General features: G+C 39.0%; 1 protein-coding gene across 2 annotated transcripts; it reads right to left on the bottom strand.

The window, feature by feature from the left end:
• Nucleotides 1-8,965: 8,965 nt before the first annotated feature.
• LOC124151500 lies at nt 8,966-11,945 on the bottom strand. 2 transcript variants are annotated; one of them, XM_048403318.1, is made up of 3 exons: nt 11,769-11,945; nt 10,070-10,418; nt 8,966-9,807 (listed from the first exon to the last, which is right to left on the bottom strand). In XM_048403318.1, the coding sequence occupies exons 1-3, from the start codon at nt 11,809-11,811 to the stop codon at nt 9,777-9,779; spliced, it is 423 nt and encodes a 140-aa protein (XP_048259275.1). In that variant the 5' UTR covers nt 11,812-11,945; the 3' UTR covers nt 8,966-9,776. The 2 variants fall into 2 exon arrangements, with proteins under 2 accessions (XP_048259275.1, XP_046379961.2); XM_046524005.2 differs by having other exon boundaries at nt 10,074-10,418; nt 11,769-11,941.
• Nucleotides 11,946-22,583: the final 10,638 nt, after the last annotated feature.

The raw sequence follows: 22,583 nt of genomic DNA, 5'->3' as shown, positions 1-22,583 counted from the left end.
TATGGTATGCGTATATCTAAGTCTTACAGACTAATGATTTGTGATAATAATGCAATAAAGGTATCAATCTGAATAAATGTGGAACATAAACTTGGACAATATGCTGATGTTACTGAAATATTTCTAGATGGGACTGACGAAAGTTTAAGTACAGCGATTGACACCCTAAATGATTTTTATAAAATGTCAGGATTAAAAACTGATATTGATAAAACAAAAGCAATATGGATAGGCTCAATGACAGGCTGTGACATCAAATTGTGTCAGGATCTGAAACTAGACTGGCACAGTGGGGACTTTGAAATATTGGGAATAAAGCTTAATTCGAACTTAAATAATCTGTGGGTAATTAATCGAAAAAGAGAATTGAAATTATTAATCAAATTTTAGGGAATTGGAGGAAAAGAAATTTAACATTGATAGGTAAAATTACGTAGAGGGGAATGTCCGAGTAACTCTCCATTTCTTAAAGTTAATGGAGCAGAGGCCCATTATTTTTAAGGAATGGAGAGTTACGAGGATATTCCCCTACTTAAAACTCATCCCTACTTTTACACTTTGACAAAATATTCTGTAGTTGAAAATATTTGAAAAATAAACCAGAACTCTTTGTTGTCTGTATTTATACTGTGTGAGTCGACCTTGCGTGATGCACGAGGAATGCGTTCTCTGCCGCTGTTGCACGTGCGCCAAGCTCCGTGGTGAGTTGACATTTACAATGCATGGTACACGGCTCTTCATAATTTTGTTGGGTCCTAAACTAGTATTTATCAATCGCTTGCACATTGTTGATACATGCTGATGGGTATAATTGGATATATAGAGCCTCGAACAAGCGATATTTATGTTACCTTATTTGTTTTTTCTCGTCAAAGGTTTACCTAACTATCTATAAATATGAACATTGCTGTGGGTAACCTGCTCTAACACAAAATATATACATATTATATTTTGAGCTTTCAAGCATTATGCAAAATTATGAAATTATTTAATAGTTAATTTCACATCATGCCGCATCATGTGCCGCAGTAGCTGAGGTAGACAATTACACGTTTTCAAATCTAACGATGCGGGTTCGAACCCCGCTGGCGACACATGTTTTCGGGAAAAAAATGAAAATATTCACTTGTAAATAAATGTAAAAAAATAGTTCCGTCTGTTCCAAGTGGAAATTAATTCAAATGTTGCTTCAAGATCATGTACAGTTAACAGGCAACTCTCCATTCCTGAAAAATAATGGAGTGTTTAAACAATGGAATGACGTCACAGATGTGTTTTAATGTTGTCAAAACCTTGGCCCTGTCAACCTTAGTACATATATTTTCCTCTCTTCCAAACCCTCCAAGTGAATTTATTGATGAACTTAACAAAATATTTACAGATTCAAATTGGAATGATAAAAGGGACAAAATAAAACGAGCAACTTCAATTAGAAAATATGACGAAGGCGGACTGTCAGTTCTCAAAAAACATCTCCAAAACAAAAACTGTAATAAACCTAGCATCTTTCCACCCAAAAACATATTCCTACTTGGGGCCAATATTGAAAACTGTATACGCTTAGCTAACCCTTACTGGAGAGATGTTTTGGCTGCTTGGGGAACACTGTATAGAAGAAACAAAACTAACTCCACAAACATTGAAGAAGTACCATCAGAACCTCTTTAGTGTAACCATCAGTTTCAAAAAACGATTTCATTATAAGAAATTGGGTTTTAAAGGGAATTGACACTATTGAAGATCTCTGTAATTAAGATGATATAATGCCCTTCAATGAACTTAAAAGCAAATACCAAATTAAAGGCACAATTATTGACTATTACCAAGTTCCATTAAAACATACCTAAATCCTGGAAAGATACTTTTAGAAATAATCACATTATCTTATATAATCAACATGTAAATACAACTTTGATGGACTTACTTGTAGCGCCTAAAGGCTCCAGATATTTTATGATAAGACTATAACTACCGCAAATCTCCCAACAGTCTGTGAAAAATGGGATACCATTCTCGACTTAATATATATCATGCAAGGATGTTTTTATCAGATACAGAAAATGTACAAAAGATTTTCAATATAAATTTATTTCGCGCATCATCTATACAAAGAAAGAATTGTTTAAAATAAAAATTCTCGATGATGATCTGTGCTCATTTTGTGAAACTGATACTGAATCCTTACTTCATGTATATTGGGATTGTAAGCATGTTAAAGAGTTTTGGGCTAAAGTTGAATGTTTTCTGAATGCAAAATGTTCAAAACAATTTACATTTTCAAAATGCTCGGTTTTACTTGGGTACAACTCTAACATTCTGTTAAATCACATCATACTGGCATGCAAAAAATATATACATGTATCAAGTATTAAGAAAAACAAATTGTCACTTGAAAACATTCTGAAGACTTTTATTGATATATACTGAACAACAAAAGTTCCTGTGACATTGAAAACTTGTCCAAGGATTTAATGCAATGTTATGTTTTTACCAAATCTGAAACTATTTCAGTTTGCAACAGATAAAAGACTCCTGTAAGTGTTTATATTAAATGGTTTAATTTGCCATACTGACTTCAGAAAATTTCATAAAAAAAAACATGAACATGCCAAAATGTCAATTTACAAATCAATAGCGTGTGTGTCCACCTCTGGTTGCGATGCAAGCAACACATCTTCGTCTCATGGAATGGACCAGGCGTCGCATAAAGTCCTGTGAAATATCTGTCCATATCTGCTGGAGCATGTTTCGAAGTTCCTGGAGTGTCTGTGGAACACGTGGTTGACGTCGAAGGCGCCGATCCATCTCATCTCGATTGGGGAGCGAGCTGGCCAGGGGATGACATTCACGTTGTTTTGTTGAAGAGAATCCTGAACAAGTCGAGCAATATGAGGCCGGGTGTTGCCATGTTGAAATGTATTGCCTGGGCCATGACGACGCAAAAACGGTAGAACAACAGGGCCGATGATCTCGTCGCGGTAGCGCTGTCCATTGAGATTTCCACTACCACTATCAAACGTGTCCTCTGTCTTGCTGTAATCCCACCCCATACCATAACGCTGCCGCCCCCGAACTGATCTTCTTCCATGACACAATGATTGACGTAACGTTCACCTCGACGTCGGTACACTCGAATCCGTCCATCGCTGTGGCTGAGGTGAAGTCGAGACTCGTCACTGTATAGAACTTTTCCCCACTGCGTAGACGCTGTCTGCACCACTGTAGACGTGCTTGACGGTGGTTTCCTGTCAAAATGGGACGTCTGGCGGGTCTTCTGGCGACAATCCCTGCACATCTGAGGCGACGAAGTACGGTTTTTGAAGATAATCGTCGAAGGCCAGGGATGCTTCTTGCAGTCACTGTTGCTTGCTGGAATCGATTTCGTAGGTGTGTTGTTCGAATTCAGTTGTCTTATCGATGATTGGTTACGCGTTACTCCGAAAATGGTCTCTGACTGCATTCGTCTGTTGCCAACGTTGCCATAAACACCAAATGGTGTTTCTGTGGACGTTAAATTGTCTTGCAACATCACGTGTACTCGATCCTGCTTCAAGCATACCAATGGCTCGCAGACGCTCATTTTCGGACAGGCGTGGCATTTCGTAATGTTGAATAAGTGCATAATTTTGTTGTTTTTCTGAGTGGTTTTCAGCACGATGCTAAACAATGCATATGGAATCCCGTTAACGCACATGTTTTTATACCCATTCTTGGGTAGAGAAATGCATGGGGCTTGCATAAAAGTCAACTTTTGCATGGAATGCATGCTTTTCTGCAGCAGTTGCGTTTTTGTGACTTGATTCCATACATGTACTACAATATTGGAAACCAAACTTTACTTGTTTGAAAAATACACTAAAATATTGGTGTCATAGGAACTTTGGTTGTTGAGTATATTTCGGATAGAGAAATCAATTGCACACAAAAACAATACAATAAGACAGTTTGACAGACAATGAAAAAAATGGCAAATGAATTGTCTAGTTAATATGTTTCTAAGTTTTTTTTAACATGAACAATTTCCACTAATGTGCTGTAAGGATTTAGCTTCACACTTAGTCAATAAACATGGCAAATGTAGCCTGCCCGTTTCACCATTTGTAAACATTGTTGTACACTTGTAGCCAACTTAAATTTGCTGTCTGCTGTATAGGTATGTACTGACTGACTGACTGAGTATGGTTTTACGCCACTTTTAGCAATATTCCAGCAATATCACGGCGGGGGACACCAGAAATGGGTTTCACACATTGTACCCATGTCGGGAATCGAACCCGGGTATTCGGCGTGACGAGCGAACTCTTTAACCACTAGGCTACCCGACCGAAAAATATTTTTTAAAAAGAAAAAGAAAGACTTACAGGCTATGGTTAAGTCCAAATTACTGCATCTGAATCTAGTTATCAATGATTCCAAATACGTTTGGATAAACATAGATAACTCTCTTTATCATGTAATGGGTAGATTTTTCGGCAGGATAAAGCCAACGGATAAAAACGATATCCGTTGGGGTCATATGCGGATAGAGATGCAAATATCAAAGGTCAAGTAGGGACTACTTTCACTGTTTATAAACAAACATGGCGTCGCCCTTGTCATTCGGCGATCGAGTCAGAATTAACCATCGGGAATCTGGATAAACTACAGAGATAATTGCTATCATTATCAAAAGAACAGTCTAATATACTGAAAAGCAGTGTCTAACTGTGACGTAGCGAAGGCATTTTATAAGTTTTGGCAACTTTGGAGAAGCAATTTTGCGAGGGCACGAGGCCTGGCCAAGCGGGATCAGTAGCTTTATCTGTGCTTGTAGACCTCTGCGGCTTGAAACCTTCTCCACAAATTAAAATAGTTGGATTTGGCCGAAAAATGTTTGAATTGTTACCTTGTTTCGTTTTGTCGCTGTGTGTACATCTGACTACACTGCTTAACGTTATGACAGGACAGACCGACTGTCAACAACGTCTGACTGTGGCCGTGACGTCTCATAGACTAGGTTTAGAGTAGCTTCCCTTTGACAGACCGATGGATTGCCGCGAAAGGCAATTAAAAACAATTGTTGTTTTGCGTATATGTTGCTTCGCCACTGTATAAGAAACAGATTTCAGTTGGAACTATATTGGCTACTGTCACTGTCCGACTGACACATCACTTACCCTGTGACGTAATATATTAATGCGCGCATTCCAGGAAAACTCGCAATGTTTCGGTAATGTTTATGAGAGAGGGAAAGCGATTTTGAAGCACAAAATTAAAGAATGACATTATATGATAAAGAGGTTATCACGCTTGTGTGTTAGGGGATGGTAAATATCCCGTATTAGGAATAAACACTATGTATTTAGCTCGCCAAGGCTCGCCAAATACAATGTTTATTCCTAATGCAGGATATTTACCATCCCCAAACACACTCGCGTGATAACCTCTATTTATCATATAATGGTTAGGTTTCTCGGCAGGATAAAGCCAACGGATAAAAACGATATCCGTTGGGGTCATATGCGGATACAGATGCAAATATCAAAGGTCAAGTAGGGCCTACTCTTTGTGTTTATAAACAAACATGGCGTCGCCCTTGTCATTCGGCAATCGAGTCAGAATTAACCATCGTGAATCTGGATAAACTACAGGGATAATTGCTATCATAAGCAAAAGAACAGTCTAATATACTTAAAATCAGTGTCTAACTGTGACGTAGCTAAGGCATTTTATAAGTTTTGGCAACTTTGGAGATCTAAATTTCGAAACAATTTTGTGAGGGCACTAGCCCTAGCCAAGCGGGATCAGTAGCCATATCTGTGCTTGTAGACCTCTGCGGCTTGAAACCTTTCCACAACTTAAAATAGTTGGATTTGGCCGAAATAGATTTGAAATGTTACCTTGTTTCGTTTTGTCGCTGTGTGTACATCTGATTGCACTTCTAACGTTTTGACAGGACAGGCTGACTGTCAACAACGTCTGATCGTGGCCAAGACGTCTCATAGACTAGGGTTAGAGTAGCTTACCTTTGACAAAGGGCAGTTACTCCAGCGGACAGACCGATGGATTGCCGCGAAATGCAAGTCATTTTTTGTTGTTGTTATGCGTATATTTTGCTTCGCCACTGTAAAAGAAACAGATTTCAGTTGGAACTATATTGGCTACTGTCACTGTCCGACTGACACATCACTTACCCTGTGACGTAATAAATATAAATGCGCGCATTCCAGGAAAACTCGCAATGTTTAGGTAATGTTTGTGAGGGAGGGAAAGCGATTTTCTAGCACAAAATTAAAGAATGACATTATATGATAAAGAGGTTATCACGCTTGTGTGTTTGGGGATGGTAAATATCCCGTATTAGGAATAAACACTATGTATTTAGCTCGCCAAGGCTCGCCAAATACAATGTTTATTCCTAATGCAGGATATTTACCATCCCCAAACACACTCGCGTGATAACCTCTATATATTTCACACACACACACAGACACACACAAACACCCCAGTTCATACAAACATACTCACACACGTTATACAATTATACAATTATACAATACATGCATACATAGCTACTTGAAATACATTATTCTTATAGAGATACACTTGGCGAACTTCCGACCCTACTTCAATGGTAAGTAATGTAATCATGTTGCGGCGTATCTACGTCAGAGATATGAGTTGTCAATATATATTCCGGTCATTTAAGTGTTGTTCCTATAGAGGATTTTGTTAAATCAGCTATACTGCTTTAAAGTTGATTAAAATTACATACATTATGTGATCTTTAAAGCAGATGAAAGATGTAACGATGAAATATATTTACAATTTAATACATGTGATAGAAACGACATGTCTCATTAGTTTAAATAGTGTAATATTAACTTGGAAATAATATTCGTTGAAATATACGTGTATTATCGACGAGTGCTGTGCGCATTTCAGCAAGTAGATACTGTGATACTCCGGATGTTGTCGAAGGTAAATATTTAAAACATCAACGTTTATTTTATGTTTTAGCCATTTTGAGTTTAGATGCTGCTTACCTTTTTTCAATATTTACTTCATGTAATTCATATTTGGACTTCAAATAAACAACCTAATGAACCCGTTTGTATATTTTCACTTAATTTGTATATATGCAATATCAGATTTGCCAGTGGGAATGTGTACAGGTTCTCTAAGCGTTTGAGCAGGTGCCCAAATAAACAAGATTTTTTGTAAGACGGCGGTCTGTAAATAATCGAGTCTGGACCAGACAATCTAGTGGTTGACATCATGAACATCGATCCACCCAATTGGGATACGATGACATGCATAAACCAAGTCAGCGAGCCTGACCACCCGATCCCGTTAGTCGCCTCTTACGACAAGCATATACGTCTTTTCAAGCAAGCATGGGTTGGGCAAGCAGGGGGCCCAGTCGTCTAAGGCGCCGCGATTCGCTGTGCAGAGTTGCGTCCCTTGGGCACGCCAGAAACCTATGATTGTAAGCTTGAATCCCAGTTCGCCCCGATTATGTTTTTAGGTTTGTCAGCACCATACCCGTGCTCGTCGGTTTCACCGAAGTGGTAAACATCTGAGACCTGCATCATTTCGGGCTTTCCTCCCACATTAAGCTGACACACCGCGATATAACTGGAATACTGTTAAAAGCGGCGTTAAACCCAACTCACTGAATAACTCACTCATTATAACATGCAAGGCCACAGTAAAGGTTTCAATAGGTATTATGGTATACATGTGAAGTGCATTTCCAAATTTGACGCATAGGTGACAAAAATAATGTCCGATGCAATTCCCTGTTTTGACTTGTTTTAAATGTTCCCGTGGTGTTTTTTTTATCAGGCAAATATTTGACTTTCCTTTGCATGTGTTTGTGACGTTGACACTGGTGGGGCAGGATATGCTCGCTATTTCGTTAACGCCTCGTAATATCACTATTTGATAGTGATTCATAAACACATGCTCATGATATAGTCGGAATCGTACAATGGACTCTGCTTTTAGAAGAGTTTGTTATGATTATTGAAAGGTTTTTGTAGCTTTTGTTGATTTGCATGGATGTGCTATATCTTAAATACGTGTGTGTGCGCGCGTGCTTTTAGAATGAGAGCTTGTGCGTGTGAGTGAGAAAAATGGACAGACAGTAGATACTGGTCCAGCAACCTATGTTTTGTCGTAATAGAAAAGGTTTAAACGAGGATCCAAAATGTCGATGTGGCAGCCCATGTGAAAATTCATATCATTTTTTCATTGAATGTCCTTTATTTAAATCAGCTAGAAACGAATTGATACACTCACAATTGTTAATTGTGAAAGACACTTGTGATGTAAATATTGACCTGATGCTAGTTGGAAATGCAAGTTTACCTAATCCCAGGCAGCATTACACAATTGGGCCAACAGTGGGCCAATGCCGCACTAAACATTGCCGGCAATTGGCCAATGCCGTTTATCAACGATGGGGAAGCATTGGCCCAACACTGGTTGCCATTTGTTAGCCATCTATGGCCCAATGCTGGTCCAATGTTGGCAAGTTTAAAATTACCTTTCCTTTCCTTTCAAACTATGGTCACTAGTTCACAGCTGTCATGCATGCGATCGTGAAGAATTTACGATGATTGCAAAGAAACTCATTAGCAATATCACCTCAGTGTTTCAAATTGAATTACAAATTTGATCATGCTGGTGTGAATAAATGGATATTTAAGAGAAGATCACAATTGAATTTATTACATATTTTGCTACATAGGAATTATCAATAATTATGTATCATTGGCTTTAAATGTAGATTGTCAGTTTTTTAAATTTTGTTTGATAAAACCAAAATCTCAATCGAAGGTCCAAGAGATGTAGGAACAGCGTGTCAGTAAAAACAAAGCTTATGAACTGAAGAAATTCTTGGTCAGTCTACCACAAAACTGTACAGTGCAGTCCAATTCAGCAAGTCCTGCATAGTCAGAAAAATGTAACAGACAACCAGTTGATCCATCTCCTTGTTTATTTACATGAAAATGGCTACTATTTGAATAAATATGCCTCACAGTTAATTAATAATGTGAATTTGAACACAGTTATAAAATAAATGTCTCTAGTTTAAAGTTTTCCTGGTCTGGTTCTGCAAGCAACTCTCCACTAGGAGTAGCTGGTGCCTTCTTTTGTAAGGACTTTAGGATCCGCGCTTTTCTGCCCCCGTCCCTGTCAGGGGCACAGGGAAACCCAGATCTATCTTCTAAAAATTATCTCCTATTTCATTGTTGGTATTTTGGGCCAGTGGGTTCTTTCAATTGACAAGATACAAGCTAACAATATCGTGTTAATTACTCCACACAAAGAGTTCCATGCATATTAATAGTCAGTTAAATTCCCTTGCCTTGGGAAGATGGTGGAATGTGTAGTCGGTATGTTTCACGTCTAGTTGAATTCAGGTCAGATATACTAATAAAAGTAAGAACATGAGTAATCTGAAACATGGATAAATGCAAAAGCTCGAATTTGAATCAGTAAAAGGATGCTGGGATCCATGTACACGAAGCGTTGCCGTAGCATCTTTGTCTCCACACTGACATCTCCATTCCCCTTCATCTTGCGCCCGAGTTTCTTCTATGACTGCTACATACGTTTCTCCTTCACTTTTATTCCTATCTAAAAAGATATGTTCTTCATTAATATTTAGGCAACCGCTGGTCGATGATTTACACTGCAGGACGGTCGTGCCTTTTGGCTCTTTCAGAGTTATTGCCCCATCACAGATGCAGCGTAAAGTCGTTCGTTGTCCAAGGACAGCAGTATCATCAACGTAGAGTGAAGGATAAACGGTTGCATCTGAAGTGGATAAACAAATAAGAACTGATCATTATTATTTTTTACCAACATTCGAATACGTATCTCAAGAGAACTCCAAATTTAACCGTTTATAAGTCGAATACCTGTTTTACAAGTTGTATTTTTTTATTCAATTTTCTCAACAAATTGGCAATTCTTTTCATCTACATGTAAACGTGTAAAGAAATTAAATAACACGTCTACGCTCATGACAGAGTGACTTCAAGTCAGATTCGCATAATCTTAAATCGGATAAACCCACATACTTTTCGATTCCGAGGGAGCCTGAGGACCCGTGGATCCCTTACGCTGTATACGTAGCGTGGCCGTAGACCCTTTGTCTCCACACTGACATCTCCATTCTCCTTCATCTTGCGCCCGAGTTTCTTCTATGACTGCTACATACGTTTCTCCTTCACTTTTATTCCTATCTAAAAAGATATGTTCTTCATTATTATTTAGGCAACCATTGGTCGATGATTTACACTGCAGGACGGTCGTGCCTTTGGGCTCTTTCAGAGTTATTGCCCCATCACAGATGCAGCGTAAAGTCGTTCGTTGTCCAAGGACAGCAGTATCAACAACGTAGAGCGCAGGATAAGTGGTTGCATCTGAAATGATAATAGAATATATTATGCACCTATTCTGAAAAAAAATATGTTTTATGGTGATGTTCCCAACGATCCTCACCGCCCCAGTGGTCTGGTGGTAGAGCGTCCACCCGGAGAGCGGAAGGTCCGGGGTTCGATCCCGGGCGCGTCATACCAAAAGACGTTAAAAGATGGTATTTGTTGTTACCCTGTCTGGCGCTCGGAGTCAGTATACTGTGTCTGAGTGGGGTATTCATGTTAACACTGCGGCATGGTATCTCAGTGAGCTAGCACTATAAATCGGCATCAGTCCGGACAAGTACAAGCAGCCACACAAACACACACACGTGCATGCACGTCGATACATAAGTGCAATTATCTTGGACGCGACGTTAAACCACATTTCACCTCACCTCACCCAACGATCCTCAAGATTGACTTCCCAATTAAAATGCTCTATCATTTACAGTGAGTGAGTGAGGTTATTCGCCGCTTTTACCAATATTTCAGCAATATCACGGCGGAGGGCATCAGAAATGGGCTTCACACATTGTACCCATGTGGATTATCAAACTCGGGACTTCGGCGTGACGAGCGAACGCTTTAACCAGTATTTTTCACCCCCTTCCCCATCCCATCCCGACCCCCACCCCCGCCTCCTATATATGATCATATACAATTTACGTACATAACGAACTCTCTGCAGCGAACTAACGGATATAGCGACTTGATATCTGATCCCCGAGCTGAGAAATCTCACTCAGTGACAAGCGTCACTGACAATTGGCTGTGTGCAACCAGACGATTTGACATTGTTAAACTTGCATGATGTTAATCTTACTTGTCCATGTTATTGGACTTGTCTGTAAAACAAACAAGTTTCGTTCAATTATCTTTTTATTATGTTTACATAATTTCGATGACATTGGAATATATTATTCTGATAAAATAATAATTTCAGATACAATTTCTTCCGACCATTGCATTAAATTTGTTTGAAGTTGTGTCATTTGGTACTTTTTAACTGAATTACCGGTAGATGCGTGTATGTTTATTGTATTTTGTTTTAGCAAGGACGTTTCCGAGCAAAAACGCACATAACGAACAACGTATATAACGAACTGATTTCTCCGGTCCCTTGCAGTTCGTTATATCCATGTTCTATTGAATAAGAAATCTCTGCCAAAAACATAGTCGATTCTACGATTACAACTACATCATAAGCATGAATTTATGAATGTTCAAAGCAGCATGAAAACACAATAACACAGTGTATGAGGAATAAACTTCACATAGGTTGTAAGAGTGTTCCGATGTATTATAGTTTCATCCATACATGATCTACATGCAGCACTCAAAAGATCAACTCACCCTTGAACACAACCAAGAGCACAGCCAAGTGCAGGCGAACCATCTTCAGCCCCTCGCGGTTTATATTAGTAACGCATTCAACTGAAGTGGTATCTACATCAAGCTACAGTGGGAATTCCGTGACTGAGCCTCGTCATGTAAATAACGCCAACAGTTTGTTCCGGCCGCCGAGCAACAAAACCGCCCCACACACAATCCGCTAAGTTAAAACGTTATTCTACGGGACGTTTATCAGAATGGTAGTAGGATAATTATAAATGCACGAATGAATAACAGCAACTGCGCAGCATGTTTTGGCATCCTATTGTTTACATAATTTCGATGACATTGGAATATATTATTCTGATAAAATAATAATTTCAAATACGATTTCTTCCGACCATTGCATTAAATTTGTTTGAAGTTGTGTCATTTGGTAATAATACAGGATATTTACCATCCCCAAACACACTCGCGTGATAACCTCTATATATTTGAAAGTATCTTATCATATACGTGGCTGTAAGTATTTAAGAGAATGTCAATTGATGCATACCTTGTTCGCATTAGATTGTATAAAAGTCTAAGTGTTATGATATTGCTTACACAGTTGGGAATCATCTACATCTGGGGCCAAACAGACATATCCAAATCTGCTTGACGTAGAAGGCGAATGTGCTGGTCGTAAGAGGCGACTAAGGAGATCGGGTGGTCAGGCTGGCTGACTTAGCTATAGTTGATGCATGTCATCGTATCCCTTTTGTGTAGATCGATGCTCATAATGTGTCAATCATTGGATTGTCTGGTCCAGACTCGATTATTTACAGAACGCCGTCATATACGGAATATAGCTGGAATATTGCTGAGTGCGGCGTTCAACAAAAACAAACAAACAAAACAATTAAACAGGAACTACCCACAGGTCAAACTACTGATCATATGAAATTATGAATCATCATAGTAGCATCAAGGGAAATGATTTCTTGCTCAGTTGGTTCATAATATTATTTGATCAGAAAAATACTACATTATAATACCACAAAACACCGATATATATCTGTGCTATCTCTGTTATACATTATCTTAATAATGATATTTGATGATGATTGATGAAAAGCAATAATTGCATTCACTTATGAAATTCAATTCCGATAACGAGTTGAATTCGTTTGAAATTGATGCATGTATATAACAATTTGACTTATAGCGTCTTTAACGACAGAATATTGACAGGAGCGGGTGACCTCGCCCAGGTGAACACCTTCTCGATGAACGTCACTATGTCACGTGATTACATTGTCAATGGTGCGGATACATACAGAACTACTTTGGGGAGATTTTTCAATGTCTAAAAATAACATTAAAAATCATTTGGGAAAACTGAGAGCGACATCGGTTCAGGCTAAGAATGATGCAGGCTTTGAAACCAGACAGATCATGTATATGTCGGGTCACCGAAATGAAATCCAACCCCGCCGCCTCAAGCGGTAATCCCCGTCATCAGCAGCCGTGGTATGACTCAAACACACACCCAAAGTTAACAGAACGTTAATAGCAATCCATTTTCAGCATCAGCCGGGTCTGGACTTCTTTCCAACGCAAACTTTACTTGGTGCACCTTTTTTTTCAAGCGAATGACATTGCCGTAGCCGCCATTTTCTGCCGTTTGTTAAGGGATGTCCCTCCAAATCGAATGTTTGGACGGATGACGTCACGGCGTCACGAATCTCCGCGTTGATATAGCTCGCTTTAAATAATTAAAGTTTGATGTTTAATTGATTGTTTTGTTATGATTTATGTATCTGTCAATAAAAGGATTGAAGTTGTATTTGTTGACGTTCATCAGCTGATGAAGACAGTGCCTCACGTGAGCTTCGTTCGATAACAAAAAACAGCACAGTCAGCGGAGTCTTCATGAATGTACTGGCCCTTTAGCCCGTTGCCATAAAAGGATCGTACACCATCCGCTTCAGATCAGTTTTAGAACCAGCAGGTATAAACTCTCACGGAACACGACACCAACTCAGCGAGAGTGAATAGGCGCAACACAAATGAACGAATAAGGGCAATTCAGACAATAGACCCTCCCAACCATCACCGCGAATCTTACACTTCGTTATCCATGCAATAATGTCTTATAAGTAGTTATTTTGGAAAACGAAATAATTTAAGAGTAATTGTGCTTAGCGTTGTATTTGAACAGCATGACACCGAACAGAACAACAGGCTGCGCATCTGAGAAGATAGAATCACACAACACGTGAAACGGGTCTAATAAAGTCTTATGACGTCATTCCTTTATCAATTGGCACCAATGACGTCATATTGCAAGGGGCATAAGCCATGGTGTGTTTATTTAAGAATTCACCTTCACTTTGTGTGAGTTCATTGGAGTATGAACCTTCATAGAGTGAGAGCCAAACTGTGTGAACGTCGGATACCGACGATAGTTTGGATGTGCATTTCTTCGTTTGTTCATTAGGATGGGCCGTAGCGAGGAAATTCGTGAACAATCATGCAGTCAAGCTCTCTTACGTTTCTCAATGTATACTGAAATGCTGAGACCAAGAATAAAGGTTCTAAATGATCAGAAATTATGCTTGAAATAATGTATGTTTTCGTGCTAGGGAATTCCCAGGGTTTTCCCCAGGAATGTGGAAGTAGTCCGTCAGTGTTTACGTCATTTCAAGAACACTTATGAACGTCAATTTCGCGGTCATGTGACCGACCTCTCGTCCAATGGAAATAGCCTTATATCGTGTAAACGTCAAATTAAAAAAATAGTATGGAAATAGAACTCTCGGTAAATGTGAAAAATATGAACCGATTAATTAATAAAATAAATTAGACACTTGTGATATTTTGCCTCTGAAACTACTAAGTAAATACTTTTCATGATGAAAAATTACAAGAAACATAGGTATATTTTTGTATGAACTTGCCCCTTTAATCGCCTCTTCAGACATAGCCGCCTCTTAGAGCAAGCATGAGTTGCTGAAGATCTATTCTACCCCGGATCTTCACGGGTCCCCTTATGTACCATTGTTGATGATATTACAATACAAATATCTATCTAAGTTATTAAGATATGAATATAAAACCTAATCATCACAACCCGATTCTCATTTTTATCAATAAACTTGAGATTTATTATCCACGTGCGTCTAATCATTTGTGTTTGAATGCGACAAACATGACATTTCTTTTCGGTGTTCTAAGGAAATTAAAAAGTCAGTGAAACGAATTATATAATTTAAGCATATAGCGTTCCACGTGCATCTAATCATTTGTTTTTAAACGAAACATTTCTTTTCGGTGATCTAAGGAAACTAAAATGTCTGTTGTGTGCAAAACAACCTTGGCGATGCAGTACTGCATTTCTGAGAAATCTTTTTGAATGAAAAGACTAGATTCTGTGTGGGTGTACGCACTAACGTTTGCAGGAACTTCAGCTGTGTCTCCACTGGTGCCATTAGTAGCTACTTGAACCGACTCTTTGTTTCCCAATATAGTTTTCATTGTCGACAATTTCTATAGTACCGCAGAATACCTACATTAAATACATTAGATGCGTTATGAAGATGTGTTGGCAATAGGAATATTTTATTTGATGTGAATCTGCAAGCATGCAATTTCCGAAGAAGTTATAGTTTAGAATAGAGTGAATATTGTGTTTTCCATGGACTGTTTGTTCAACTGATACATAATATTATAAATAGACCATTAATGTCTTTGATTCAGTATTATCATATTTTCACGAAATAGAAGGAATATAAAATTATAGCAGAGTTTAAACTTCTTTTGTTTGAATTTTCAAATAACATTTAAGAATAAAATGTACACAAAATGCACATTCTAGCCGTAGGTTATTGTTACGGAAGCCTTTTAGGGCAATTTGTTTTATATTTTAAGATAGTAATTTGAAATTTCAAGATGCTATGTTGAAATTTCAAGATACTAAATTGAAATTTCAAGATACATACGTTGTTATTTAAAGTTAAAATCTTAATATTTCAACTCATTACCTTGAAATTTCATGATCATTATCTTGAAAGTTCAACTTAAAATCTTGAAATTTAAACATAGCATCTTGACATTTCAACTTAGTATCTTGAAATTTCAAGACAAAAAACAAACAAACCAAATTGCCTTAAAAGGCTTCCGGATATTGTACATCAGATTCTTCAACAAATTAAAACCATGACATTTTCTATAATAAATAAAAAGGCTGTTGTTATGGAAATTCGTTAAAGCTGAAATAGGCTTTACCGATGTACATAACAGCCTCTTATTCATTCAAGAAAATGAACTTATTATTGGCCATTTTTTAAATAAGTTATATATCACATATCAAGAAAAACCATGTGATGCACTCCTTGAACTCTGATAAATATCATGCTTTCAACAAAAAGTCTTTTGTCAATACGTACGTCTGGTGTACATTACTGCCATGTTCACTGCAGTCACCATGGTAACTGCCTCTGCGGAAACAAAGCTTGGACATGTTTGTATGTCCATCACTTCAGCTCACTGCATCACAAGGGGACGAGTAAGATGTAAATTCCTATAGTTTACTGTACACCTTGGGGAACATTACCTCGAGGTATTTGTAGGTCGAGGTAAGTGTCGATATAAGAGTATATGATTGATGCGCAATTTAAATGTAAGGAGTTAATAGGGTAGCCTACTGGTTAAAGTGTTCGCTCGTCACGCCGAAGGTCTGGGTTCGATTCCTAACAACGGTACAATGTGACGTTCCCCACGCGTTATTGCTAAAACGGCGGAAGACAATACTCACTCACTCACTCGAGTTGATTTCGCGAAATAGTAAACGCTTCAACTTTCCTCCCAAATTTAGCTGACGTCGTTTATGATTATACTCAACTCACTCACTATTACTGGAGAACCGTGAAGATCAGGGATAGAATAGGTCTTCAGCAATCCATGCTTGCCGTAAATGGCGACGATGCTTGTCGTAAGAGGCGACTAACGGGATCAGGTGGTTAGGCTCGCTGACTTGGTTGATGCAACTCATCGATCCCAACTGCATGGATCGATGCTCATGACATCAATCACTGGATTGTCAGGTCCAGACTCGATTAGTACAGACCGCCGTCATATGGCTGGAATATTGCTGAGTGCGTCGTTAAACCACAAACAAACAAACGAACAAACACTTATACTGGAAATGTTTTCCGTACCATGTTGCGGTCTGACGTCATTGGAATAACTAAAAAGATTAGCCCTAAATAACGATGCCATTGTGGAATGGGTTCCAGGTGCTATGATATATTATTATTGTTAGTCTGGTAATATACATTATATACATACACGTCAGATAGCTATTTGTAATTTGTGAACGCCATTTCCTCTGAAAGCTTTCCTGAAGAAACGTCTCACACATATTGATAAACAAGATTAAATGGGCATCTAGCCTCCGTCATTGATAATACACGTGTCCCATATTCAACGTAATAAATGTGTTATAATTTGTATTCAAAGGAAGTCTGATCAGTAAGGCAATAACAACCGGTATCGTAACGACGCTATTCCACCTGATCAGATACTTGGCGAACGTTGTAATTGTTATGCTTCTAGGGGTATTGACAATATGACACGTGTAGCCCACAATATTATCATTTTCCTTCAAGACACTATTTTCAAATTTGATAATAAAATAAGTGTATATATTTTAAAGAGAATATTTTGAAATTATAGTTTCGTTAGATATACTTTAAATATTGTTAAAATACTTTGAATTTCAAGTAACTGTAATTTTTTAATCCATACATCTTACATGTATCAACCGTTGACTGCACATCTTCAATTCTGAAAATCAACAACTTTGTTTTGTACTTTGTAATGAGGGTACAACTTGTATAAGATCACACCAATTTTTCGATTTGGCAGGAACAGTATTTATTTTTACTCCCTGAGTGAGTGAGTGAGTATGGTTTTACGCTGCTTTTAGCAATATTCCCGCAATATATCACGGCGGGGATTACCAGAAATGGGCTTCCCACATCGTACCAATATCGAGAATCGAACCCGGGTCTTCGGCGTGACGAGCGAACGTTTTAACCACTAGGCTACCCCATCGCCAATTTTTACTCCTTGACTTCAAGAGTTAATTTAACATGTTTAGGAGGAACAATGCCTTAAAATACACATTTTGCCCAACAGATTTGCGTACTGAATTTACATACAAATTGTATGTTCTGGGTGTAATTTGTATACCATGCCTTGTTTGTTTATTTGTTTGTTTGTTTAACGCCGCACTCAGCAATATTCAAGCTATATGACGGCGGTCTGTAAATAATCGAGTCTGGGCCAGACAATCCAGTGATTGACCCCATTAGCATCGATCCACGCAATTGGGATCGATGACATGCATCAACCAAGTTTGCGAGCCTGAGAACCCGATCCCGTTAGTCGCCTCTTACGCCCGTCCACGTGAAATTGCACAGGGTTGAAACAACGTGGAAATAATATCCCCGGATACGCCTTTCCAAGTGATATTGTACAGGGTGGAACCAACGTGGAAAACATATCCCTGGATACGCCTTTCCACGTGATATTGTTCAGGGTTGAAACAATGGGGAAAACATATCCCTGGATACCTCTTTCCACGTGATATTGTACAGGGTGGAACCAACGTGGAAAACATATCCCTGGATACCTCTTTCCACGTGATATTGTACAGGGTTGAAACAATGGGGAAAACATATCCCCGGATACCTCTTTCCACGTGATATTGTACAGGGTGGAACCAACGTGGAAAACATATCCCCGGATACCTCTTTCCATGTGATATTGTACAGGGTGGAACCAACGTGGAAAACATATCCCCGGATACCTCTTTCCACGTGATATTGTACAGGGTTGAAACAATGGGGAAAACATATCCCTGGATACGCCTTTCCACGTGATATTGTACAGGGTGGACCAACGTGGAAAACATATCCCTGGATACGCTTTTCCATGTGATATTGTACAGGGTTGAAACAATGGGGAAAACATATCCCTGGATACGCCTTTCCACGTGATATTGTACAGGGTGGAACCAACGTGGAAAACATATCCCCGGATACCTCTTTCCACGTGATATTGTACAGGGTTGAAACAATGGGGAAAACATATCCCCGGATACCTCTTTCCACGTGATATTGTACAGGGTGGAACCAACGTGGAAAACATATCCCTGGATACGCCTTTCCACGTGATATTGTACAGGGTTGAAACAATGGGGAAAACATATCCCCGGATACCTCTTTCCACGTGATATTGTACAGGGTGGAACCAACGTGGAAAACATATCCCTGGATACGCCTTTCCACGTGATATTGTACAGGGTTGAAACAATGGGGAAAACATATCCCCGGATACCTCTTTCCACGTGATATTGTACAGGGTGGAACCAACGTGGAAAACATATCCCTGGATACGCCTTTCCACGTGATATTGTACAGGGTGGAACCAACGTGGAAAACATATCCCTGGATACGCCTTTCCACGTGATATTGTACAGGGTTGAAACAATGGGGAAAACATATCCCTGGATACGCCTTTCCACGTGATATTGTACAGGGTGGAACCAACGTGGAAAACATATCCCTGGATACCTCTTTCCACGTGATATTGTACAGGGTTGAAATAATGGGGAAAACATATCCCCGGATACCTCTTTCCACGTGATATTGTACAGGGTGGAACCAACGTGGAAAACATATCCCTGGATACGCCTTTCCACGTGATATTGTACAGGGTGGAACCAACGTGGAAAACATATCCCTGGATACGCCTTTCCACGTGATATTGTACAGGGTGGAACCAACGTGGAAAACATATCCCTGGATACCTCTTTCCACGTGATATTGTACAGGGTTGAAACAATGGGGAAAACATATCCCCGGATACCTCTTTCCACGTGATATTGTACAGGGTGGAACCAACGTTGAAAACATATCCCCGGATACGCCTTTCCACGTGATATTGTACAGGGTTGAACCAACGTGAAAGTATCCCCGGATACGCCTTTCCACGTGATATTGTACAGAGTTGAAACAATGGGGAAAACATATCCCCGGATACCTCTTTCCACGTGATATTGTTCAGGGTTGAAACAACGTTGAAAACATATCCCCGGATACGCCTTTCCACGTGATATTGTACAGGGTTGAACCAACGTGAAAGTATCCCCGGATACGCCTTTCCACGTGATATTGTATTGGGTTGAAACAACGTGGAAACAATATCCGTGAATACGCCTATCCACGTGATATTGTATAGGGTTGAAAGAACGTGGAAACAATATCTCCGGATACGCCTATCCACGTGATATTCTACAGGGTTGAAACAACGTGGAATTATCATGTAATAAAGATGCTATAAAAAATATAATAAAAACACTATATGGTGTAAATTCACATGCAAATCGATCTATAGCCTTGTCATCTTTTATGAACAATGCATAAATCAACATCGATTTATCCCTAAAAAAAACTAATTATTATTATTTCACAAAATAATTGTTTCTTGTGAAGGCTAATGACAGTAATCAAGGTTAGAAGCATACCGACACCTGTCCATCGATTTATATATGAAGCAGTGCAAGCTAATCCTTCGTCATATGTCATGATTAGGAAACGCAGGATAAATAAATTTGAGACCTCAGGGGGCATCATTTGTTGCCCACTTACTAATTATCACCTGGCCGCTGCTCACGTTGAAATTCCTTTTACATCATTGTATTAGTATTGACTGTCTCTCTCACTCCCGTTCAATGAACTCATCTTTCGTCTTGTTTAATCTACACGTGCAATGTTTCAGCTTGATATTATCACCGGTAGCTCGTAATTATAAACAGGGATTTGTCGTGGAGAGAATCGTGGCGACTAATGATATGATGTAATACTTCCAATTTGATTGTATCCCATATCACCAGGCAACCGCTTGCAGATGTACAAGTGTACAAGTTGTGGAGAGTATGGGTGTAGAAGTTGCGGGGGGGGCGGGGGGGGTGTCAATTAACTCACAGTTTAACCCGTCAAGGGATGAGAAGTTATGTGCCCCCAGTGAAAATATCAAGTGTCATGTTCACTGCAGTGAAATATCAAGTGTTATGTTCACTGCAATGAAAATATCTGTTTTTCAACTTCAGAAAACTCAGTCTTTCACACTGAAGTATAAATACATTGCTGTCTGTTGCTGGTATATTGAAATGCTACAATGCAAACTCTGCACAAGCGGATCGCCGGAGTGTCGAATTGAGACGCCATAGTGCAAATGAGGATAATACGATTGCAATACCGCTACAGCTACAACTACTACTACAGTTACAAACACAACTACCGCTGCAACTACTACTGCAACATCAACAACTACTACAGCTGCAACTACTTCTAAAGCTACTACTAACGACAGGTATAGCCACAAATACTACTTAAGGTACTACTTCAACTACTACTACTACTACAGCTACAACTATAGACTTGCACAAGTCTCTCAGGCAATAATTATTAGTTCCATAAGTTCCAGATTGTCCCTATAAGAGATTGGAGTCCCATCTAGACTATAAGGAGCTGCTGCTACTACTACTACTACTACTACTACTACTACTACTACTACTACCAATACTACGAAGAAATGTGAGGAACAGACGGTTTGGTAGAAAACCCGTTCATTATCCACAATACCCTATCATGATAAATTATTCACTATTCAACGTTTTACGGAAATATAAAAAAAACATTTTGTAAATTAGAAGCATCTCTAGGGCTATAAAACAATCTCGTAAAATGGTGCAATAGAATGGTATTGACATGCCATTTCCACTTTAGCAATAATTAAAAAAGGAAGGATGCAGATAATTTTATAATACATCGGAGAGATGGTTGTTAATGGTTTGTTTGTTTGTTGTTTGACGTAGCAATATTTCAGCGGTCTGTAAATAATCGAGACTGGATCAGACAATCAAGTGAGTGACATCATGAGCATCGACCTACACAATTATGTACAGGAAAATATCACGTTCTTTGTACTAAGAAGGGAAGTTTCACGTTCAGATCGTTGAACCAAGAAAAAAGGTTTCGCGTTCAGATAGTTGAACCAAGAAGAAAAGTATCACGTTCAGATCGTTGAATTGAAAAGGAAAGTATCATGTTCAGATCGGTGTACTATAAAGGGCAATATATCGTTCAGATTGTGAAATATGGAGGAACTAATTATTCCCAGCTCAAGGAAGGCAGTATCACGTTCAGATTGGTGAATTATGAAGTCAGTATCACGTTCAGATCTCTGAAGTATGAAGTCAGTGTCACGTTCAGATCTCTGAAGTATGAAGTCAGCATCACATTCAAAGTATGAAGTCAGCATCACATTCAGATCGGTGAATTATGAAGTCAGCATCACATTCAGATCCCTGAAGTAAGAAGTCAGCATCGCGTTCAGATCTGTGAAGTATGAAGTCAGCATCACGTTCAGATCTGTGAAGTATGAAGTCAGCATCACGTTCAGATCTCTGAATTATGAAGTCAGCATCACGTTCAGATATCTGAAGTATGTAGTCAGCATCGCGTTCAGATCTGTGAAGTATGAAGTCAGCATCACGTTCAGATCTCTGAAGTATGTAGTCAGCATCGCGTTCAGATCTCTGAAGTATGAAGTCAGCATCACGTTCAGATCTATGAAGTATGAAGTCAGCATCACGTTCAGATCTCTGAATTATGAAGTCAGCATCACGTTCAGATATCTGAAGTATGTAGTCAGCATCGCGTTCAGATCTCTGAAGTATGAAGTCAACATCACGTTCAGATCTCTGAAGTATGATGTCAGCAT

Source organism: Haliotis rufescens, unplaced genomic scaffold (genome assembly GCF_023055435.1).
Source record: "Haliotis rufescens isolate VD_foot unplaced genomic scaffold, xgHalRufe1.0.p SCAF_3, whole genome shotgun sequence".
NCBI classification, from domain to species: Eukaryota; Metazoa; Mollusca; class Gastropoda; order Lepetellida; family Haliotidae; genus Haliotis; species Haliotis rufescens.
The sequence above is the reverse complement of the archived record's forward strand: the minus strand, read 5'-3'. Positions and strand labels throughout refer to the sequence as shown.